Source organism: Bactrocera tryoni, unplaced genomic scaffold (genome assembly GCF_016617805.1).
Source record: "Bactrocera tryoni isolate S06 unplaced genomic scaffold, CSIRO_BtryS06_freeze2 scaffold_517, whole genome shotgun sequence".
Taxonomy (NCBI): Eukaryota; Metazoa; Arthropoda; class Insecta; order Diptera; family Tephritidae; genus Bactrocera; species Bactrocera tryoni.
Window position 1 is genome coordinate 128481 of NW_024396204.1, and position 24664 is coordinate 153144.

The following is a 24664-nucleotide window of genomic DNA, read 5'->3' on the forward strand; positions in this document are numbered from 1 at the left end:
GTCAAATTTCTTCAGTGTCCAAAAGCAGATAATTAATTTTCTTCAAAGTGCATTTAATAAATTCTAAATAATTTGGTTCGTTTAGAAAGTGTTTCATAATGTACATATTGGGTAAGATATTTTAAATAAAATTACTGCTAAAGATACCCTTAATATAATTAAAGGAGTGTTTTTTATAAAAGCCGGTTGAGAACTTTCACGAATGACTTCCTCTACCACTTGCTGAGAACTCGTTTACCGGCGGCATATCTGCTTATATACATACATACATTAAACTAAAATTTTCAAAAAGTAAATAATTATATCTTTTTAGTACTGGTATACGCTGCGTTAGCGTTGTCTTTAAGTGCGACAACAATGGGAGCGCGTACTGTACAAGATTATCTAGGACAAAAAGACATTAACCGTTTGCAACGAGTATTTTCTGAAGGCTTAAAATCGAATGACTTGCAGGCCATTTACTACTCTTCCTTAAATCTTAAGGACTTGGATATCAAAGAATCAGCGGATTTATGTTCCAAACTGCAGAAACTTTACGAAGATTCTAAATTAAATGTAAGAAATGAACTATGTCTACTATCATTAATCCATTTATATATATTTTATTGCAGGCTTATGAAAAAGACTTTTATCTAATTGGAGCAAGAAAGAATTTACTTTGCAAAGAAAAATTGCCTGAAGCATTTTTAGGGAAAATTTATTCATCGTTTAAGGCAAACCCTAGTTCTTCCCAAGAGATTTTTTATAGAGTCCTCAGCCATAAGCTTTTGGGGGTACAAATTGAAGAACAAAATACCGCATCCATTTTAAAAATACTTCAAGATTTGTTAAAGAAAGATGATTCTATAGTTAGTCTTGGGTATGCATTTCATATTGCCAGCGAATTGGGTGGTGGTGCAGCATTTGTGGCAGATCGTGTTGAAGACGCAATTGTTCAAGGTGATGAAGTTGATGGAAAGATGTTACAATTTGAGGGAGGTCTTAGCATAACTGCTTTGGTTGTGACTGGAATATTCCGAGTGACAAATATTTTCAAAAAACCAATACCCCTTGATTCAGAGCAAGCAGTCAAATTTGCTACCTATTTCCTTAATCGCCGTTCCGTACAATCAGCTAAAGGTGCTCATGTCCTAATTGAAGCATTGAAGACATTAAATAGTGCTGGGAAAAGTACCCCAGTCTGTATTCAACTGATTGGAAATGGACAGTTAGATTCTGATGATCCAGTACTGAATGTGGCCGTTCTGGATTTGTTGGGAAATCCTATAATACCTCCACCACAAAACATATACGGAAAAATACTTTTAAAAAAAGACAACAGTGTTCTTGCTGAAAAAGTTCAATTAACACCAAAATCTTCAGACAAAAGTATATTTGCAGCCCAACTATCTAACTATAAACCAACTCGCGGTATATATTCCGTAGTTATCAATGTGGACAATACGTTCACACAAACAATGTTTTTCAAAGTTCTTGGCCGTGTAAAAGTACACTCTTTGGAAATTGGTGTGGCTGAAGCCGACACAAGTTCGTCTGTTAAGAAACAAAGTGTTACGTATCCTCAAACTCTACCTGAAACTTTAAAGGCCGATAATACTCAAAAAATACTACTTAAAACAGTTCTCACTGATGAAAGCACAACGAAGGTAGTATTCATACACAATTTGGATGGATTTAATATTTTAATTTTATTATAGGTAATAACAGTTCATCAAGCCTTCGTTCTTATGTTTAATGTGGAAACGGAAGAAGAAATAATTTTCGTTGCCGAACAAGACAGTAATAAAGCTTACAAATTTGATATGGATGTAGGATCGCACGGAGCTGATTTTAAATACAAATCTGGAAATTATGAACTCCATTTAATCATAGGGGATTCATCAATTTCGAACTCGTTCAATTGGCATGTGGCGAACGTTGAATTGAAATTTCCCCAAGAAACAGGTAATATATAAAATTATATATAAATTCTTGTTTATATATTTCTAGTTTTATTTTCAGAAACATCAATGAAGCTGCCAATCCGTAATACGCTTCCAGAGATAGAGCATATGTTTCGTCCTCCTGAAAAACGACCTCCGCGTTTTGTTTCTGATGTTTTTACCGGTCTGTGCTTAACTCCGCTGGTATTATTACTAATTTTTTGGGGAAAATTGGGCATGAACTTGTCTAATTTTACTTTCGAGCTCAGCACGTTAGGATTTCATTCCGGGTTTGGTGGCATACTTGCACTATTTGCAGTTTTTTGGGTAAATTTGAATATGTTCCAAACTCTACGTTTGCTTATCCCCATCGCAGTATTCACTTTTATTTGCGGCAACCGTCTTTTACGACGTATATACGCACAAAGATTAGGAAAGCCAACATCATCTTCATCGAGTAATGCTTCCACCTAAAATCTACACTTAATTTCAAACTAAAGATATATAATATTTGCACAACGGAAGGCGTATTGTATACGTTCCGTTTTACTGTCATGTTTTTCGCATATACATATGTAATTTTTATTTGAGGAAAACTAAATAAAGAAAGAATCACAAAAATGTTTTTGTAGATGATGTAAACATTATTTGGATGAAATTTAATATACATATTTTATAATGAAATTTTAATAATTAGTTCAAAAATTGTTTTTATGTACAGTAGAACTCCAATTATCCGAACTCCGACTATCCGAATCGCCGATTATCCGAATCACAAAAAATTGTCCAAAAAAAGTCTAAGCGCGCTATTATTCTTCCCCCCGCGAAGCCAGTGTTTGCGCGTCAAGTCTTGACTTGACTTGTCTGAACTTGCCGTTGAAAAGAAGAAAATGAGAAACAAGAATATGGAGAGGATGATGATGAGGAAGATGCGTTGTCACTAGAGGAAATAAGAAAAATGATTGTAAAAATGCCTGGTTGTACAGAAGTAAGTGCTGAAGATGTAGGAGAGTGGATGGCTTGTGACACGTCTGACCCTAGTTTTCAAATTCTCAATGACGATTAAATTGTTGTAAGTGTGAGAGAAGATGTTGAAGTGGAAGTGGAAGAAGAACTTTCTGCTGATGTTGAAGTAGAAGCTGGACCATCAGCTAGTGAAGCATTTGCCGGCCTCGAGACTGCTTTGAAGTGGATGGAGCGTCAGCCCGAGTGTGACCACTTGCAACTGCTCACCGTCAAGCGAATGCGTGACCTGGCTGCCCGAAAACGGTTGAAGACTGCAAAACAGCTAACATTGACGTAGATGTTTAAAAAACAATGATTTTTATTTCTAAACTTGTACATAAGTACATTTTATTTATATTTGAAACATGTGAAAATTTCATGTTTCATTCATTTAATTCAATAAAAAAAATAGTGCAAGATCAAAACGTAGCTTTTATTCTCTCCAATGGCAATTTAAAAAAAAAAAATCCGATTATCCGAATATTTGATTATCCGAATGGGTCCCGGTCCCCATTAATTCGGATAATTGGAGTTCTACTGTATAAAAATTAGCATTTATTAATTTTTAACGCTCTATGGTTGATTTCTGTAAAAGAACCTTATGTGCCACGTGATATTTTTTACACAACCTCTGAAAGAAATCCTTCATTTTCTTCAGTTACAATAGCATCAATATTGTAGAATACAGCGTGCAGTGAGATTACGAAACAAGATGCGCCTATTAAAAAATAATAACATTGATACTTTCCTGCTGTACCAGAGAAGAAAATTACCTAATGTCCAAAACAATGCGGCACCCGCACCTGCCAAGTACAAAATTGGCACAGAGGCAAAATTAATAACCATTATTTGATGATTAGTTCCCAGCTGCTGTCCAAAAATAGTGATAGGTATTTGAGCTTTCTTAATTTTATGGCATCCATATACCACAGCACCCAAAATTAGTAGTAATAACGGCGATGTGATTCTTCAGATTAATTGACAATTAAAAAAAAATTAAAAGCATATTTTTTTTACAACAAACTTACAGACAGTATATCATCAGTAATACAAATATAAATATGTAATTGCTTTGGAAGTAACTTATATTGCGCACAAATCGATTCGTTAAACGTGGCATACTCGCTGCTGTTTTGAAATTTGAAGTATTAATAAATTCAGACCATGGACGTATATATTTCCTTGTCATCTGTATGAGATCCATTGGGCTTGGAATTTTTTGAAAGTTAGTGAAACTATGGAATATAAAAATCATAGCTAACATACTTAATATAAATGTATTTATAAATGACATGTACCTGCTAAAATCCAATTGCAGTTTTTGTTGCTCATTGGGAACATTCATTTCGCCACTAATTTCAACTTTTACTTCCTCTATTTTAGACATTTTGTATGTTGATAAAAAAATCGTTTTAATTTGAAGAAGAACTGCATAAATTTATAAATTTTACGTTCTCGGCAAGTTTGATGTCAATGGTTGGTTATACAAAAAAAAAAACACTATAACGCAATATTGTATTGCTGACGCAATGTTTTGTTTTGTTTTTCTTTTGTTATACATCATTCTTATTCTTCATAATCGTTAGATAATGAGTAATAAGAAATAAGTAAGTTTACAGTTTATTGTGCATTAAAAGACGAAATATGATTGCTTTACAAGATTTTTAATTTTAATAATGTATGTCTCGGATTAATTTTCTTGTTTTCCATAAAATTTGTAAACATGTAGGACTGTATTTAACACATACAGAGTTGCCAATACAAATAAAATGTTAAAAAAAAATGTTAATGTGGCTGTGCACCGAACGGTAAAATTTTTAACCAGAGGTAAAGAGATCCCCAACTCTCCTGTCACTGGAAATGTGAGAACCGCTCACCTACCTAATTTTACATTATAGTAAATTATTTACATATGGATAAGGAAGCGAAGCAAATGGGTCTGGTGGTGAACGAGGGCAAGACGAAATATCTCCTGTCATCAAACAAATAGTTGTTGCACTCACGACTAGGCTCCCACGCCATAACTTTGAAGTTGTTGATAGTTTCGTATATTTGGGAACCAGTGTAAACACCACCAACAATGGCAGCCTCGAAATCCAACGCAGAATAACTCTTGCCAACAGGTGCTACTTTGGACTGAGTAGGCAATTGAGAAGTAAAGGCCTCTCTCGACGAACAAAGACCAATCTCTATAAGTCACTCATTATTGCCGTCCAGTTATATGGTGCAGAGACATGAACGATGACAACATCTGATTAGTCTATGCTACGAGTTTTTGAGAGAAAGGTTCTGCGGAATATTTCTGATCCATTGCGCGTTGGTCAAGGCGAAGCTGTATGAGATATACGAAGACATTGACATACATAGTTCAACGAATTAAAAAACAGCGGCTACGCTGGCTCAGTCATGTCGTCCGAATAGACGAAAATATTTCAGCCCTGAAAGTTTTCGACCCAGTACCCGCCAAGGGAAGCAGAGGAAGACCTCCGCACCGTTGAAAAGACCAGGCCTCGCTTGGAATCTCCAATTGGCACCACATAGCAAATAGGAGAAACGACTGACTATAACCGCGTAAGCGGTGTCTAAAGAAGTAAAGAAGAAGAAAAACAACTTGTGTATTGTAGAGGATAAAATTTAGTGAGGTAAATAGAAAATGTTATGTGAAAATATTTTGGTAATTTTCAAATAATTACATTTATCTGTTGACAACATAATTGCCAATTAAGTGAATGATTAAGGAGGTATTCTAGTCTAGGATTTTGAAAAAAACCCGATTTTTTTTTGCATATTTTGGAACCTTGCAAGGATTTTTCAAAATTCGACTTATTTTCGGAGATACAGCCGATTTTGTGTCATGGCGTCCGTGTCTCCTAAACTTTAAACGCGTTTTTCTCGAAACTACCTTTTTTGAGGTGGTTGACATGATATCTCAAGTTCTACTGAACCGATTTCTTTGAAATTTGGTATATATCTTCTTTAAACAATGCTCTATCGTGTCTGCCTTGGATTTCCAAAAATTTTGATTTGAAGTATTGTATTTTTAAAAAATTCGAAAAGATCGAAAAAATCGGGTGAAGTCGACGCCATTTTGTTATTTATTTTTTATTTTTTTGAAAATGGTCAACCCGATAACGACATCCTTCCTAATGAAGAATCTTCTTGTTTTTTTTGTGTTTTACGTACCGTTTTTTTGAAGCCCCCACTCCACCGGCCCGTTACTCGACGAATTTTGGTTTTTTTTTTTGCAATTTTTTTTTATATTATTAAAATGTCAATAAAAAAACATATAAAAAAATGGATAGTAAAAATGACAAATGAGAAACCGGTGTCTACGCTAGTAAAGAAGATACTATGTATGACAAGATGTATAACATTAGTCTTTCAAATTCCAAACTCGAATAACAATATTGGATTGATTGAAATTCTAGGAATATCATACCTATAGAGACAAAAATGTGAATTTCCCCTGTCCCTATATTTTTCCTCCTCTTCCTCATATAAACTAAGAGTTCACATCATCCGCAATAACATTTTAAAAATATCTATAAAACTGATGTGAAATAAGAATTGCAGCAGTATTCCGAAATAATTAGTAAAATGGAACAATTTTATGCGCATATGCATGTTATCTAAAATGAAGTGATGTGCTTAAAAAGCAAATTCACGAAATCAAAATATTTGTATATCAGTAATATAAGTTTTTGTAGTTATTTAAAAAAAATTATTTATCGTCGTTCGCTTCGTTGAAATATGAAGATTACATTAGATGGCTTCTTCCTGAAGTTCAGTCAATACAATAAATTTTGTGAAATCGACGTTATTTTGCTTTACCCATTGAATACATTCTTCATGTTTAATTTTTAGATTCCACTTGATCATCAACCTCATCTGTTGAACCCGTTTATTCAAATCGCCGACTGAGAATTGAAACCGAAAATATTTAATAAAAATATTTATTTTAAAGATCTAAGCATACACATATAACTTAATGTTATTTACATTTCGAAAAACCGGATTCAGCAATTTAATTCCATTTCTCATTGGTAAAGTCATGGCTTAAGAATGACAAAATAAGAAAAGCACCATCTTCAACGATAATACTCTGCTTTAACACTTAATTGATAAGGAAAGAAATACAAATCATGAAAAAAACACTTAGGGTCAATAAAAACGCATAACCAAATATAATTGAAATAAGATTACAAGAGCAATTTGTTTATAAAGATAGAATATTACAGCCATTTTTATTTGTTTCGCCACGTGGTGTACCAAAAATTTACTTTCCATGATATTCATGGTTAATTAAAAGAAAGTAATTGGCGTACTCACAACCCGTCATAAAGCATCGTAAAACCATAAAATTATAAATTTTTACACTGGTTTAAAAAATTGTTGTTGGATTACATACAAAAAATTAGTTTACACATTTACAATTCTCAATTCTATGTTTTCGGATCGTTATAACTTATAACTTTATGAGACTATGTGAAACCCCTAAATGTGAAGTGTCGCTTAAGACCTTTACCTTCCACTAACGGTAGAAATAAGCATAATAATAAGTAGGCCCTTTTAATAACGAGTATTTCCTTCTTTAGCCTCAAAAACTGCCGTGATCCTTCAAGGCATGGAATTCATTAGGACCTCAATTGATTCCCTTATAACGGGACCATATACACCAATATTGTATAGATGTTTTTGTTTCCAATCTAAATAAACGACGGCATGACCCTGTGTCATCGTGGAAGATTAGGCGGTATAAGGATAATGCTCTTCAATTACGGGTTCTAAAAAATTGTCGCCGCTGTCGGATATATTGGTGCATTTAGTATACCATCAACAAGGTGCAGAGCTCCCAAACATGGTTCGATAAGCAGCCCCAAATCACTTACCTTTGGGGAAACTTATATTTTTTAATACACAATTATCCTTGAACGTTTACGCTTACCTTTGAACGGAGTAAAGCAAATTTTGTGAGATAAGCAAATAAAATTTGTTTTTGTCAGACCACATAATCTAGTGCCACTCATTCTAATCCCATTTTTGGCACTTTTTAGCCCAAGAAAGTCGTACAGTCTTCATTTTGTGTTGGCGTTTTCCATATCTCTAAGCCATCCCCGTATGGTTCGACACTTTAATCCAATTGGTGAAGATTTTATATCTCCGCCCTTATAGAAAGTAATCTGTTCTTTCAGTTGACTTTCGAGGACGACCTGATCCCTTTTTACGCTATAAAACGTCACTATTCTCTTTTTTGTTGTAAAAGACGAACAATAGTTGAATGACTACAACCAGTTCCAGCTGCTATTTGCCGAGATTCGGAATTTTGAACAACTTTTCAAATACACACCCAAAACACCACTATAACTCAACAATGTTCAGCCAATATCATAAAAAAAAAATGTATTTCTTAGCCACCACATATTTGCTACAGTATGTGGTCAGAATTCCAGAACATGGCCTGCCGATACCTCACAGAAATTTGGAAATTCTCAACAAATCTTTGGTTCAAGCTGCGTCGTCAATACCAATAGAAACTGTGCATGCTGATATTGATCAATGGCCCGATCGTTTGAGAGATATTTCTTTTTTTCTGTACCTAAAGTGGATAAAATCGGTTCTTAACTTCTCCTAACACTATATTCCTCCATCATTTATTTTCTGTTTGAAAGTTTTGAAGATGTATCGCAATATTTATGGTAACTCCACTTAAGGGGCTATACCAGTGTAACGCAGTAAAAATTAGGCGATTTCGTGAATTTTTTTAAAAGAAAGTATGAACTCGATTGAACGTTTCGAACTTCATTGGACGTAATAAGGTATATTTTAAGAATTGTTTACAAAAATGTTGGAAAATAACGGAGTTATGTGCAGATGGAGGTGCCAAAAAAAGTACCCCAACTGCTGGCATGATTCTGACCGAAAAAAATTCAAAAGGTTTATTAAACTTAAAGAAAGAAAGTATCGGGAATTTATAAATAAAACCTAATTTTTTCAATCATCATCCAAATTTATTTTATCGCCTCAAAGTAACATCATAGGCATATAGGCACTTTCCGGGATGGCCTTCAACCCTCGCGTCGAATTTGTTTTGATGTCTACAATGACCTACAAGTTTTCAAAAATATCTACAATTAACAAAATGCAACAATGCAATTTTGAAAAATGTCGTTTTGATAAAACGCGTTTAAAGTTTCACTTTTATATGCCATCCAAAAACTTTTCAAGATACGACCCGATTTCAATATTTTCGGAAATACAAGCTATCGAAACAGCAGAAAGTGTCACACTGGTATAGGCCCTTATTTGCAAGATAACAGATTTTTGTTTTCATGTAACTCTCCACAGTTAAATTATTGAATTGAGACAGGCGACGCGTGCACATACAATATGTATATTAAACAGATAAAATACATAACTAGCTATATTTATAATTTTATAAGTATATGTATATTTATAAGTTCAATTACACATTTAACATTTATAATTTTACTTTAAATTATATTGTTATCCCAACCTCATATATACATATGCATATTTGATTTAAACATAATTAATTTTATTTTAATTAAAAAACAAGTACACGTACCTAAAAATAATTGTTAATGTGTCTACATTCCACAATATATCTATATATCTGTTTATATTTATAGTCAATTAAATTTGTTTAATGTATGCATGTTTGTATGCTACATGTTTATGTGTTTCTACACATGTACAAATGTTAATATGTACTTATAGTATGTATGTACGCAATCAAACCTTAAATTCAGTAGATCCAACGACAAAATTCATAACAGGTATTACATTTGGTTTATCCAACTATATCATACTTCAAAATATATTTATATTTTTATAGTTCCCACTAGTTGTACATGTATTTCGGATAGAGATGAATACATTATATGTATTTTACTTATATTTTTGAGAAGGTTTGCCCTTGATGATCTACAAACCAATCTCTCGCATGGCACTGCGTAAACATGAATTCTTCATACATTCTTTTGGTCCAAGTTGTTGGCTTAGAGTGCCACGCAATATCATCAATATAGAACGAGCCGCCACTTGACAATCATTGTTGTTGCCACAAATAGAATCGACCTCGGCCAAATAGTGATAATCACAAGCCATTTGCGAAGTTCCCTATAAAATAACGGTTAAGAATGCCTAATTTACATATTTACTGTTTCCTAACACTTACACATAAATAACAGATCTGGTGTACTCCACAAATGGGCAAGAGGTTTTGATTGGTATCCCCACTTAGAAATTCAATACCACTACAACGTTCTGCCATTGCTTCAATTAAAGGACACTTATTTGATCCAATTACGTAGTTTTTATTGCCCAAATATGCATCGTTTAATGTCTCATAAAGTCCAGCACCGACATCCTTGTCGCTATCGTCGTTATCACTAAAATTATTGGGTAACTCCGGATAACGTACATAACCATTAAATTTCTTCTTCAGTTTTCTTAAATTTTCCGAAAGATCACGATTTTTTAAGCCGGCCTTTTCATTGGTAGAATAAGCACGGCTGTTGTCTGTCATCGTTTTCGTGTTAATCTCCTTTGTTATGTCATTTTCCGAGGATATACTGTTAAAATAAAAATGTACATCCATACATTCGCTCAATTAATGTAGGCAAGTTTTTTTATATGAATTTACCTATTCATTTCCATATCTTGTTCAGCCGGCTGTTCCTTCTTAACTGACAATCGTTTTTCTAATCCATTTTCACCACTATCGTCCGGTTCGATTACATTGCGCTGTAAATGATCATCAGTTTCAACATATTTCCTCAATTTTTCCAAAGCACGACGCATTTTTTCCAAACTGTACGCTGTAGCTAAACGTGAAAGCACATGATCCTTCAATCGCCTTATTTCATCAGGATTTGCTATACCTACAACAACAAAAAATTATATTGATTCATATAAAATACTGATGTTGTCTTCCACCCAGCTAACCTTCATGTGCACCTGTATATTTTATGGTTTCATCGATGATGAAGTCTTCAATCGATTGTAATTTTCTATCCATATTTCTTATTTCTTTAATATTTAATTCTCGTTTTTTCTTTTCCTCTTCCTTTTTATCATCTTCCTCCTCACTAGAATACAAAGAAACACTTAACTCAAGAAAATTGTGATTTTAAATTTTGGAAAATGGAAACGGAAGGAAAATAGGATAATGTTACAAGTTTACAAATATAAAGGTTTTCAATTGACCTGTGCTTTTAGGTTTCTTTTTTTCATGCATTTTTATTGTGGAATACGAAATGCAGAAATCATAAACGGATTTCATTTAAATACCATTATATAATAATAGGTTGTCAAAAAAGTCTTGTGGTATTTTCGCTAGTTGGCGCCGAAAGCGCGTAGTTCTAGTTTTATTCGTCTCATCGGGTCATGCTATACCTTTGTGGAAAGCTCATTTCACGCGCTAACGTGTGTTTGATTGATTGTCGTTTCTTTTAAGTCGTTCGTGAGTTATAGCGTCGCAAACATGGAGCAAAATAAAGAAAAAATACGGCATATTTTACAGTACAACTACGATAAAGGCAAAAATGCATCTCAAGCCGCCAATAAAATTTGTGCAGTTTATGGACTCGATACAGTTTCCATTTCCACCGCACAACGATGGTTTCAACGTTTTCGTTCTGTTGTAGAGGTGGTCGAGGATGCGCCACGCCCCGGAAGGTATGTCGTCGAAAATAGCGATAAAATCGCTGAATTGGTCGAAAGAGACCGGCATAGTAGCAGCCGTAGCATCGGTCAAGAGCGGGGCATGAGTCATCAAAAATTCATTTAAATTTCAATAAAAAGAATCAATAAAAATACTGCAAAACTTTTTTGACAACCCATTATATTACTAATATAATATTCTACATATAAGAACATACTATTTCCATTCTTTACCAAAGCTGTTTGGTGATTTGTAATGTTTTGTTTCATGGATTTAAGAAAATGGAAAAACTAAACATTATTTTTTCTTACTTTAGACCATTAGTAGATTTCTTTTTGCGATCTATCCCAAAATATGTTGACCAGTCTATGGACTTTTTACGTCTCAGATTACTAATGCGTGCTGATGGAAAAGGGTCATTTCGAAGAAATTTCTTTGCGATAGTTAATTCTCGCTTTTTCTTTCGGTTTTCTAGGTCTTCTTCTTCGAATTCTTTGATAAGGCGAATTTAGAGCATTTTAAAAGTTTCTTTATTATTAGGGTATCACTTTAAATTTAGAAAGATCTCACCTTCTTCGTCTTCCTCTTCACCTTCTTCTTCTTCTCGCTCTTCAGATTCAGTGCTTCCCTCATCCTCTTCATGACTCTCATGAGAGCCATGACGATCGCTGCGTTTTCGGTGCTTATGTTCTTTTTGTGTATGGCCAACATGGGGACTATCGTGATCATTTTCAAAGCTGTGATGATGAATGCTGTGTTCGTCTAACAATACCGTTACATTTTCTTGTTTAGACGGAACTTCCAATAGCGTACCATTTCCAATAGTTGGCCCTTTAGGAGAATCATGGATAGAAGTTTGTGTTTGTTCATCAGTGGAACGTTTCTTTTTCTCTTCGCTTGCTGCAGACGAAGAAGACCCAAACAATTCGCTCAACTCTTTAGCCACTTTTTCATCAGTTTTTCCCAGATTCATATTTTCACTGTAAGACGTTTTAGTTGAACGTTTCGCGACTGGAAAGCGTTTCTTACGTTCTGAATATGGTAACCATGGAAGTACAGGATATGAGCGTTTCTTTTGCATTAGCATATAGTAGGGAGGCATTCGCATGCGTTTTTTTTCTTCGAGGCTATTGTCTTCAATATCATTCTCCTGCTGTTGATATTTCTCCCATAGATTACGCAATGTTTCTCTAAAGCGATCTTCGCGTTCAAGTTCCTGGGCATCTTCGATTTCACTTAAGAACTCTTTTGTTAATTCAGAACGTTCAGGAACTGTAATGCTTGCAGGAGTCTTTTGGATCTCACGTTCTCGAAATACCGAAGTGGGTTGAAAGTCTGAAATTGTTTAATACAGTCTTTAAATCTTCTTTCAATATATACACAAGGTTGTATGTATAGGATGATATGATAAATTCACTATTCAATAATAATAATAGGATTTAATACTAAATAGAAATATTTGAAACTCTGACTCATGTCCATAATTCTACTGCACAGTTTAAATTATTCAGGAATACTTTAGTCACTTTTTTTAGATAAATTTGCAAACATGCCAATAAAAAGATTTTATAATTTCTGAAAATATCTATTGTTCGACTGCGACCAAATTTACCTTTTCCCTTACTTGTTTCGCATAGTTTTAAATTATTACCAAACTTAGAGATAGGTTCGTAGTCTGAAACATATCATTTTGTTACTTGATTTAAGCGTATTCCTTATCGACAAAGCTTTCCGCAAAGTAAAACATAAAGATGTTTTTCAATTGACCAAAAGTTTAGAATATTTTAAATGAATGTAATAGAAGAGGGTTTGTCCGGAAAGTAATAGGACTGAGTCGATTTAAAGAAATTATTGAACCAACCCTTACAATTCTTTAAAAACTTTCGAAATAGGCTCCTTTTGTGTCGATGCAGCGCTGCCAACGCGATTTCCAAGTATTGAAGGCGTCACGAAAGGCAATCTCTGGAATAACCATAGACAATGAGCATCGTTTACACTTTGGATTTGCTCATTCATCAGTGACCTCTTACCAGCCTTCCAAAACGGCCTGGTGCCACCGAAACACACTACTTCGCGCGAAAATATTTGTCCTGACTCTCCAGGTGCTCGGAGACAACTATCCTGCGGCTCGTTCGTTAGCTGGGAACGCCTTCTACCGAATCCAGTCGGTGCGCGCACGCTCCGAAGTACAGTTGCGGCGGATAAAAGTCCTTACTTTCCGCACAATATATATTTTTCCCGTAGTTCCTAGGTGGAACATAGGGCCTCAAATCCGCACAAACCCTGTATATATACTTTAAGGCCAACTACAATAGCTTAATTCAATTTATCCTATTGTTGTTGGAGAAAGTCTGAAATATAATAAGTGATTGTATGTGAGGAACCTTAACGAAATCTTTGCACCATTCAATTAGCCGTTGACCTTTTAATTGCATGAAGTATTGGCAAAAAATATATAATCTCGGGTCAATACTATCTTATATATACCTTGGTCCTGGCAAGTTACAAGAGTATGAAATGGTCGGTTACACCCGAACTTGGTCTTTCCTCATTTATTTAATATAAAGTTTTGCTACCACCTGAAGGTATTTTCCGAGGTTTGATTCTTGCAAGTTGCATAAGTAAATGTTCGGTAACACCCTTCCATACTTATTATAATTTCTCTTTGAAACATGCCCCAGTTTGCGCGGGAAATTCTAAATTTTAGGAGATACTTATATATTTCAAAGTGGAAGTTTGTTTGAAGGGAGATTGATCACTATCTCTGTGAATAGAGGAAGCTTCCCAACTAATTCTGGAGGAGAACTAGGGAGAGGATAGAGAAAGGTCGATTCTCCTTAGGGACGAATGGGTTGAAAAAAGTGTAGGAGCGCTATTCTTAAATCGGATAATATTGTGTTATTTGATTTTCGGGAACCTCAAAGTGGGTTCACGCATTGAAATCCCCTGACCACAAAACCGATGGGGATAGTTGGGAAAATAAATCGTTTAGATGAGTTTCGTTAAAAATGTTACTTATTTAAAAAGATCTTAAGCTGATCTTCGGGAACTCATCTCAAAAACAATATTTTATAGCGACCTTTATATCTCTGAACAGGATCCTCTGAAACTAAAAAACCAAACAGATTTCGTGAAAGAAATGTTAAATTTAGTCATGAATCGAAGGAATAAGCAAGATAAATTTTTTTAACAACATAGTGGTTATTCAAAAAAAAAATTCGATGTTTGACCAAAATTTCGATCTTAAATTTTTTATAAAAAAAAATATTTATCGGTGAAATAAATTAATCTTCTTGTATTTGAGCAGTTCGTGTTAAAATTTGAGACTAATCAGTTCAGCCGTTTTCGAGTAATGTTGGTCACCGACTTTGAAATCACCATTTTGAGAAAAACGCGCTTAAAGTTTGGAATCCACTTCCAAGCACTCTTAAGCGCTTTTTTAAATTTGTATTCTTAAATATATATATATTTTTTTTTAATTCTAACAATATATAACCCTTTAATATGATGCATTTCACTTCTCTTTCGTATGGATAACATAGACTAGAAGAGTTTGTGCGGATACAGTTTTCTACTTTTAACTGTTTGTTTGTTTGCTTACAAATGTTATTGTAAGACTCGAAACCCGAGGTAATAGAAATAAAAAATCTGTCCGCCTTCTCGAAGTCGATTTCTCGTTTCGAAAATAAAGTTATTTTAAAAACCTTAATGACATTTTTGGAAGAAATAAGGGATACAAACCCTTAAGGAAATAAATGATATTTTGCAACAAGGTATAAAAGCCACAGATTCATACGCGAAAGAGTTTCTCCAATGGAAGTAACTCTATTATCATATATCCCTTGTCATCTGATGATGTCTAATAAAGTCTTTTGTATTTGGCAAATATTTTATGATTTATTGTAGTCGAAATAACCTACAAGAAGAACAATAAATTTGAGTATACATCGTAAAATAAAATGTTCATGTGACTTATGTTTAGATATAATAAAAAAAAGAATTAAAACGCAGTTAAAATACATATTTGAAGATTATGATTTTTTTTGTTCGCATATTTTTGCGTTTTTGGTCATATTATAAGCGTTTGTTTTAACATTTTTCATTCTCTGCTCATCAAAGAGCAAAATCTAAAATTTGTATTCAAGAAACACATATCCCAGCTACTCCCAGCAATAATATTTACTTTCTTAAGTAATATAGCGGTTATTTTTCAAATTTACATAACATTCAAACCATTAAGGCGTTTGTATTTTAATAAAAAAAAATTTTGCCAAATGAAATTATAGATTTCAATTTCAATCAACAATAGATCTTAAAATCCAATGACACAACACCTTGAAAGCTGAGCTCATCTACTATTTCCTCCTCTAATAATTGTTTCGAAATAGAGCAAAACTAGAAAAATAGATCATGCCCTCTACGTGGTTGAGAGTTTATAGGGTGGCTGCTATGGAACATACATATGTCATGAATTTTTTCGCCACTCCGATATTCTTAACAAGAAGAAGCAATTTTCAATCTGGAAGGATAGGTATGGTGTGGACGTACTGCTAATTTGCTGAATTACATTATAAGTGATAGTTCAAAGCCAATAATTTGCAAGAATCTTATTCTATTGAGAATTTTGATGTTATTTAGAGGAGGAATAGAATCTTCAAATAAGGAAATATGTATGTAGGGTCCTCTCAACTTATCATAAAGCATCGTAAAATCTTAAAATCATAAATTTTTGCACTATTATTAATTATTTTTAAAAAAATTGTTATTATACTATTATAAATAAAATAGCGTGCAATGCTCGATATGTGAAAAATATGTCACAAAGAACCCCACGCTTTTCTCACAATAATGCAGGAATTTTTCCTTCATTATTATTGTTAGTTTATACAAAGAATTATTTTTCACTTTTTAGTTTGATATGTTTTAAAAGCGTCTTTTTTAGTTTTTTTAAACTATATTTATTTTTAATTTTTTGAGAAACCCCAAATTTGTAAAAATATCAACTATGACATGTAGTATTGGTTAAGTAAATCGATAATTAGGCAGCATTCAATATCTACTCGTAACCTTTCATTGACTAATTGTTATATTATTTGCGACCAAGTTCTATTGACGACTTTACGAATTACTACTTCTTAATCGAATCATTTTTTCTAAAGCTTCACTATTACATGGGGTTTTACCTGTCAACTTTGAACAGTCTAGTTCTTCAATTTGAATACCGTCCAAAGATCTACAACGACTAAGTGCTACATAAGCATGTCCAGCAGCAAACAGTCGAGAGCCCAGATAAATTACTGCATGATCTACTGTACAACCTTACATCTTATGAACGGTCGACGCCCAACTCAGTATGCTATTCAAATGTCACCAAAACAAGTTTTATATAGATGTTGCATACTTTTAAGCGCATCTTTTTGGTGAGCTGCTTAAACTTACTATCGGCTTCCTACAGTGTCGCTCAAACATTCTAGGTTTCAGTACCACTTAAAAAAGCTACAAACAAACATACATACAAGTGAAGCTAATAAACGCGTATTAAAAGGGCTAAAGTAGCCCAAATTCATAAGCCGCGATGGAATATACATACATACATATATTCATAGGTACTCAGAAACGGGATGAACATCAATCAATTATAATTGATAATTATGAAGGTATTCAAAAAGAGATACATGAGAGGTTTGTAGATAAATTGTGGACATAAAATTTCTTATTCTAAAAATATTATATACATATGTATGTATGTTCGATATATCCTAAAGCATTGCACTAAATAAATGGAGATATAGTAGGGTTTACTATCTTTATTAGAATAAGTACATATAGTATTTATAAACACCCAACTCTTTTTTTACACGGATTTGAAGTTACACGGCTGAAAAAAAACATTATAACAAATTTTTAATCTCGTACGGTTTTAAAATCACTGTCTTGTAACTATGTTTGTTTTTACCACACTTAGCACCATTGCTGGAATGAACACACATAGTAGTAATTGGGAAGTCCCCTTATTCGATAAGTTCGCACGATATTTACATTGCTGAAATGGACATCTCAAGCGATGATACCGAGTTTAGTCCAGTTCGTCGCAAACAATTGCGCTTGTTATCAAGTAGCGACGAATAATTATGTACCTATGTAAATAATTTTCCTTATTTCTATTCTAATTTTTCCGTTCTTAATTCTGGATTAACAGGACATTTCTTTTGTTTTTTGCTCAATCTACCAATTTTTCACCAGTATGAATTATGTATTTTAAGTTTCAATGCTCAATAAAATGCCATACGAACATACAATTTGTATGCATATCTGAAATTTTATAATTTTCAAAATTTTTACACGGGTTTCCGAAGAGTATAGATAGTTCTTTATTTCATCTTACACGGTTTTCAGATGACATAGAACGTATCCCCCATTTTCCTATAGGAAATGCCTCTTTTTTTACATGGTTTTTTTACACGGATTTCAGAGGAACGTGTAAAAAAAGAGTTGGGTGTATATTATATTATTTTTTTATTTTACTATTTATTTTGTAAAAGCGTTTATTTACCATCGATCCAATAATCTTGCTCGGCACCAGTGTTGAAAGCACCATTAAAGTAGTATTGTTGTAAAGGTGGTGCATTTAATGGATATTTTCCGACATCCCGATGATGTAACTCGTCCACTGCTCCCTGTAGGGAATAAGGTGACCGCTGAACCAATGAAGCACTTGCCACACAAAATAGTTGTATTAAAATAATAAAATAATTAGCAACATTCATTCTGTATGCAATTATTTGCTTAATTCGATACTTCTTTCTGAAAGCTATGAAAGACTCTTTGAATACCTGCAATTAGATAAATGTGTATAAAGTTTATGTTATTACTTTTATTTGTGCTTAATTTTGTAACGTAGTTATTACGCAGTTCATACATAGCATTTCAATAACATAAATCAAAAGTAATAGTCATAAGGTTATACATACAATTTGACTTTATAAGCAAGCATCGGTCACGGTACAACAAAACAAAGAAGTCTGAATGCTTAACATAGCGAGATAGTACGGGGCTCTAAACCTGATTTTTCCATGAAAATCGCATTTTTTTTGTATTTGTCTCGTAAGTTACAAGAGCTACAGAAAAAATGTTCATGACAAATTTGTAGAAAATTTGATTTGCTACAAAAAAGGTTCGAAGTCAAAAACGCGTTCATTAATACTTCTTGAGATATTCAGCCATTTAAGTAAGGCTGTATGGAATTTTCATAGCTTTTTTATTACATTCCATCTACGAAAATTCTATAAAGCCTTACTTAAAAAGCCGAATATCTGGAGAAGTGTTAATGATAGCGATTTTTGCTACAAGTTTGTCATGAACATTTTTTCTATAGCTCTTGTCATTTACGAGATATATAAAAAAAAATCGAATTTCGTGGAAAAATCAGGTTTAGTGCCCTGTACTACCTTCCCGATGTGAGTTACGACTTTGTTGCACTGGGCACTTTTGTGGAGTGAGCAATTTTTAGAAATATGCGTCTAAAGTCAAAGCGATGCCATAAAATACCTCTGATCTGTAGGAATTTAAAGACAAAAGTCACGATTGTAGCCTATTTTCTATGGAAAATTTTTACATGCTTTGGTCCAGTTCTTAATGTTAACATTAAGGGCCAAAATTTTTAGGGAATTTTTTTAGGATATTTCCAAGGGAATTTCGAGACGAGATTGAAAAATATTAATAGTTAAAAAACACCCTAGTACGTATGTATATGTTTTATATATGAATTTGGAAATTCTGTTTGGCACAAGTAGAAATGTTTTTGATGCAAATTAAAAAACAATTTTATTCAAGAATTAAGATTATAAAAGCTTCGGTAACAAATTATTTATAACGTTACATACATAAATAGGAAGTTAGATATGGAACGCTGTAGCTTGTTCAATCTGAATGTTTCATTTAAACTGAAGTGCAAAGATATCACTATATCAGATATATTGGGGTTAAGATAAAGGTAAGATAGGGTCTTCCTCCTAATTTCATTAACTTTTAACATTACTCAAATGTACCCGAGATCATGTCTCCATAGTCCGGCTTCCCCATTTTCTCAATTTAACATAAGAATGTTTTAACCAATATGCAGCAAATTTAGGAATATCGGTCGAGAAGTTACTGACATATAAAATTTTACCTAAAGGTAGGCAGAGTCACGCCCATTCTCTAATTTTTATACCGATTCCTATGAAGCCTCAAGTACCATCTTAGAAATTTATTGCCTCTTACCTAAAGTTATCACACTTATGTATAGCAGTTTTCCACATAAACTTTGTATGATTATCATCCGATTTCACCTATTTTCACACTCTCTGGGGAAGAGCCGGTAGGAAGAAATAATACACTGAATACGGTACATTAAGTTTGTCACGAAGTTTGTAACACTCTGAAAAAAGCGTTGGAGACCCTATAAAGTACATATATAAATTACCGGCGTAACGAGCTGAATCGATTTAACCATGTCCGTCTATATACCCTTGAACTTTTCTCCCCTGGAAGCTGGTAGGCTGTGACCTACTAAATCAAATTCTTGTTTGGAAAACTTTGATATTAGACAAGACAACTTCACGAAATTCGGCAAAGTTTATTATTCAAGACACCGTTACAATCTATAAATTGTTCAGATCAGACTACTATAGCATATCACAAAAGCAATATAAATACATATATGCTATAAAGTAATGCAATAGTTTCGGTGCAACCAAAGGTAACGTTTTTTCTTGTTTTTATGTGTATACATAGGCATGTACGCATGTTTTTTTGAATGTGATATGAATAAATAGTATATAATAGTGTTTTTATATAGACCTCAACTAATGGTCATATCTCTTCAGAAAATATGGAAGGCATAAGATACAGCGATTGTCCGGAAAGTAATAGGACTGGTTTTCTTCCGCCGCGACCATAGATAACTTGATACGAGTCTCTTTGGTTCGAGGGAGAGCTGTCAAAACTCGCATTTTTTATAACATTTGCCAATGATGCCACTGCTGAAAAATATTAGATTGGGCATTTTATAAACAACTTTTGTGCATTTTGCAGTTTCCACATTACCACTGAGGTATGCAAATAGCGCGTTACCGATATTTTTTTGAGTGCTCGGTTCCCCAATAGGCCTATATCACTCATATATATCAATAATTTTACGCACTACTGACATCTAATTTTACAAAATTTTAACAACGCAATAATTTTGGCAGTTCGTTTTAGCGCTGTTCTTCTGGTATCCCGCCTTTTTCATTAACTGCTGAGTGACGGGACCCTGATTATGTTTTGTTGCCTGCTCAGGAAACAGATCAGGGTTCTCTGCCAGCTGACAAGCGAGAGAGCAAGAAAAGAGATTCTGATCAATTTATCTATGCCGCGTCTGTACTTCGGAGCGTGCGCGCACCGACTGGATTCGCTAGAGGGCGTTCCTAGCTAACGAAGGAGCGGGTGGTCAGTTGTCTCCGAGCACCTGGAGAGTCAGGGCAAACATTTTCGCGCGACGTGTTTCTGTGGTGCAATCCGAAAATGCAGCGTTTGTTAGAGCAGAGGTACGCAATTAAATTCTGTGTGAAACTCGGTAAATCTGCGGCAGAGACGTTTGATATCATCAAGCAAGCTTACCCAGGCCTATTTGGAGGGCCGGGAAGAGGTCTCTAAAGGAGACTGCGCTGGGAGAACTGTGTCTTCGACAAACACCGACAATGTGACTCGTGTGCGAAAAGTTTTGCCTGAAAAAGGTCGATGAAAGTCAAGCATTTTGAGACGACAGAGCGGATCCAAGCAGCTTGCACCTCGGCTCTCAAGGCTATTCCGGAGAATGCCTTCCGTGACGCCTTTAATGCTAGGAAATCGCGCTGGCAAAATAATTTATTTCACTAAGGGAGTTTTTAATATTTTCAATAAAAAGTACTAATATTATATTAATAAAAATTGGTGCGAATTTTGAAAAACCAACATTTAGATACATATGTACTTATATAGTAGATATTTAGGTATATTACTGTTGATTGCCGCATTCCTCTATTCAATATCTTATTATATGGTACACGCGCTAAGTTACCACCAGCCATCACGTTTGACGTTACTTCGGAATCTCACTAATTAAATTCCTTTGAATTCTTTATGGGAAATGTACATACATACATACATACATACATATGTTCGTGCAAGTATGGTTTGTGCATAGTTTACATTGTTGTACTATATACGTAGGCATACTTATGTATGTACGTTTATTGGCATTAAACGGAAGATATTCCTCAGATTTTAACAATAGTAAAAATATCTACCTACATACATATGTATATTCATTTAAATCATAACTTAACTTTTGGTGCCAACTTTTGAAGAAGAACATTTTCTGTTTTTAACATTTATTAACTGACGAAACTGTGAATGAATTAAATAACATTTGTTCAAAATATTTGTATTATAATCAACCTTAGGTTAAGGTCAACCAGAGAATTAAAAATCATAACATAAGTGATATGAAATTTAGACCACGGCCTAGATCAAAATCATACATATTCAGCGTTAAGCCACATTTTATTTAAGAAAATATGTCCTTTTGAGTTGATTAAATATCAAACATTTTGACCAACACGAAATGTTTAAAGTGAGGGGAAAGGCGAAATCCATATTTCAAGAATGTATCTTCTATATTGGCGTAGACACCGCTTACGCGATTATAGCCGAGTATAGTATGCTCGACAATATCTTCTACGTAACTTTATAAAGATAACTGACCTACATATTCGATATAAAACGTCCTAGTTTAATAAAGTCCTTGTATGTAGTATATTACACGAGATTACGTCTGAAATTCCATAATACACATATCTCACAGATTGACCATTAGTTTCGATGAAAAGTCAGTCATAAGTATATACTGGAATAAACATAAACGATATCTGGGGGCTTGAACAGTTGGGGTCGGAACAATTTTTGGACGTAAGATGGCATGTCCTACAAGTTGTGAAAGTATGAAATGCTTACGCCCGAACAGGTTAAGCTTTACTTGTTAATATAAACAAAAATGGTATTGAGGAGGTGTTTGTACACTCCACACATATTGCACTTTTTTCTTGTACGTTTTATAAATATGTATACACATGTACTTACATACATTCTTACATATGTGAATATAATTAGAAAATTTAAGATCTTTATATTTTAGACAAACTCTTTTTACTATTAACCCGGAAAACGTTACAAACAAACTTTTCATATATTTATATGAGCGAACATATGTATGTATGTATATACACTTTTTTATTAGACATAGGCAATTTGTATCCAAAGTGTATTACAAACACACATACGTATATTGTATGTATTACCTTTTTAACGTTTTTAAACGTTTTCTATGATTATAATATGTAAATATAATATTAAAGACCTCTCTCAAACCTACACTCGTTAAACGGATATACAAATTATAACATTTGATTGATTTCTTAATATTTCGATTTATGTGATATAAAATACTTCGCAAAAATATTAATCAGTGTGTTATCATGATGAAAAGGATTTCGCAAATGTTCCACTTTTAATAAGGCAAAAAATATTACTCAATAATTTACTCACCCAATATGAACAATATCCTGCAAATTGTATCACTTTTTTTATTTATTTTTTTCACCTTTATGAGAAATGGGAGTATACGTCAGCAGTCACAATTAGTCAATATCCTTACTGTTCACATTCTAAAATGGTATTCGTCTTCGTAGATACCGCATTTTATACCTTATACAAGTATAATTATACATAGATATGTATGTATTCACTTGTAAATCGCGCCGTACAGAGCCCTCGTGAAAGCTCAATCACTCGTTAGTGCTTTCGATTCATTATTACGGCGCTTTTGTATATCGACTATCAGCTGTTCCTTTTTATTTTGATTCTTTTTCATACCAATCATTGTAAACAAATTTACACATACATACATATAAGGTGTAATCAAAAGCATACTTACTAATCCCGAATACCAAATTAATTGATTTGTTTAACAGATGTTTTGGTGGATTATCCTAAAATAGATGTCGAGATTTTGGGAGGGTTATAAAAGATTTGTTTCACAACTGCGAGTAGCTGCTAGCTATCAGGATGAACAAGAAAGCAAGTTACTCTCACAAAGAGCGAAATAACGCAACGGTAAAGAAACATAAAACTAACAGAAACTATCGAAATTAACAAGAAAAATCAAAATGTTGTTTTTATTATCACATCATATCAACACACATCATATCAACACGTTTCATCATATGGCAGCAGCTTTTTTCTGCTAATAGAAATTTCACCAGCAGAAATCAAGAGCTCTCCCTGCTTCTTACGATTTCAACCTGTGCTCTCCTCTGCCAGTTTTTTGGATTAAGAGACGCTTTTCCAGCAGAAATTTTACAAACTAGTAATATTAGCAGTCTAGGAACGAACCTAATATGTACTAGCTACTCCACCGCTTTTTCTGGTTAAGAAACGATTGGGAGGAAATTGAATATATAAATTATGATAGTAAAGTTGCAAGAATCCAACTACTTTTGTATTTTGCCAAGATTTTATGTACGTATGTTGACATTCCACTTGAGTTTAATGTATGTATATTCCTTTTTTTTTATTTTTACCTCCTCATATTTAAGGAATAGAAAAGGAAAAATTATTTTGCGAAATTACAAAAAATCACACGTACTTTCCATTGAGTGGTCATAATATCATCTTCATATTTTAAACAACCTAAAAATTCTCAGCGATCTTTGCAACACCAGAACACAAAGATGGGTTAGCTTGCACACTGAAGGGCTTTTCAATTTGAGTTTGAGTTATGCATTGCCCAAATAGGCAACCAGGCAACTAAGATAAAATGCTTACAATGCAACAAGTTAATAACATTGTTTGAGAACTAATAAATTCTCCAGCGATACGCTTATATAAACATGTACTACATATTAAATATGTATGTATACAGGTATCCCCTCAATTTTTTTACAAATATAAACATATGTATGTAGTATGTGTGTAGGTACATATATTTACC

General features: G+C 33.6%; 3 protein-coding genes across 3 annotated transcripts; 1 reads left to right on the forward strand and 2 right to left on the reverse strand.

Moving 5' to 3' along the window:
* The first annotated feature begins 6 nt into the window (after positions 1 to 6).
* Positions 7 to 2547, forward strand: LOC120781236 (dolichyl-diphosphooligosaccharide--protein glycosyltransferase subunit 2). Its single transcript, XM_040113374.1, has 5 exons — positions 7 to 111; positions 314 to 555; positions 612 to 1646; positions 1698 to 1944; positions 2002 to 2547. Exons 1-5 carry the CDS (start codon positions 99 to 101, stop codon positions 2394 to 2396), a joined length of 1932 nt encoding a protein of 643 aa, XP_039969308.1. The 5' UTR covers positions 7 to 98; the 3' UTR covers positions 2397 to 2547.
* LOC120781239 (prenylated Rab acceptor protein 1) lies at positions 2428 to 4653 on the reverse strand. The gene is made up of 4 exons (XM_040113379.1): positions 4226 to 4653; positions 3956 to 4162; positions 3701 to 3894; positions 2428 to 3645 (listed from the first exon to the last, which is right to left on the reverse strand). The coding sequence occupies exons 1-4, from the start codon at positions 4312 to 4314 to the stop codon at positions 3548 to 3550; spliced, it is 588 nt and encodes a 195-aa protein (XP_039969313.1). The 5' UTR covers positions 4315 to 4653; the 3' UTR covers positions 2428 to 3547.
* Positions 4654 to 9605: 4952 nt separating this feature from the next.
* On the reverse strand, positions 9606 to 23354 carry LOC120781233 (DNA ligase 1). The gene is made up of 8 exons (XM_040113371.1): positions 23221 to 23354; positions 18167 to 18446; positions 12184 to 12948; positions 11925 to 12105; positions 10896 to 11038; positions 10594 to 10831; positions 10126 to 10522; positions 9606 to 10067 (listed from the first exon to the last, which is right to left on the reverse strand). The coding sequence occupies exons 2-8, from the start codon at positions 18378 to 18380 to the stop codon at positions 9873 to 9875; spliced, it is 2133 nt and encodes a 710-aa protein (XP_039969305.1). The 5' UTR covers positions 18381 to 18446; positions 23221 to 23354; the 3' UTR covers positions 9606 to 9872.
* Between the last annotated feature and the right edge of the window lie 1310 nt (positions 23355 to 24664).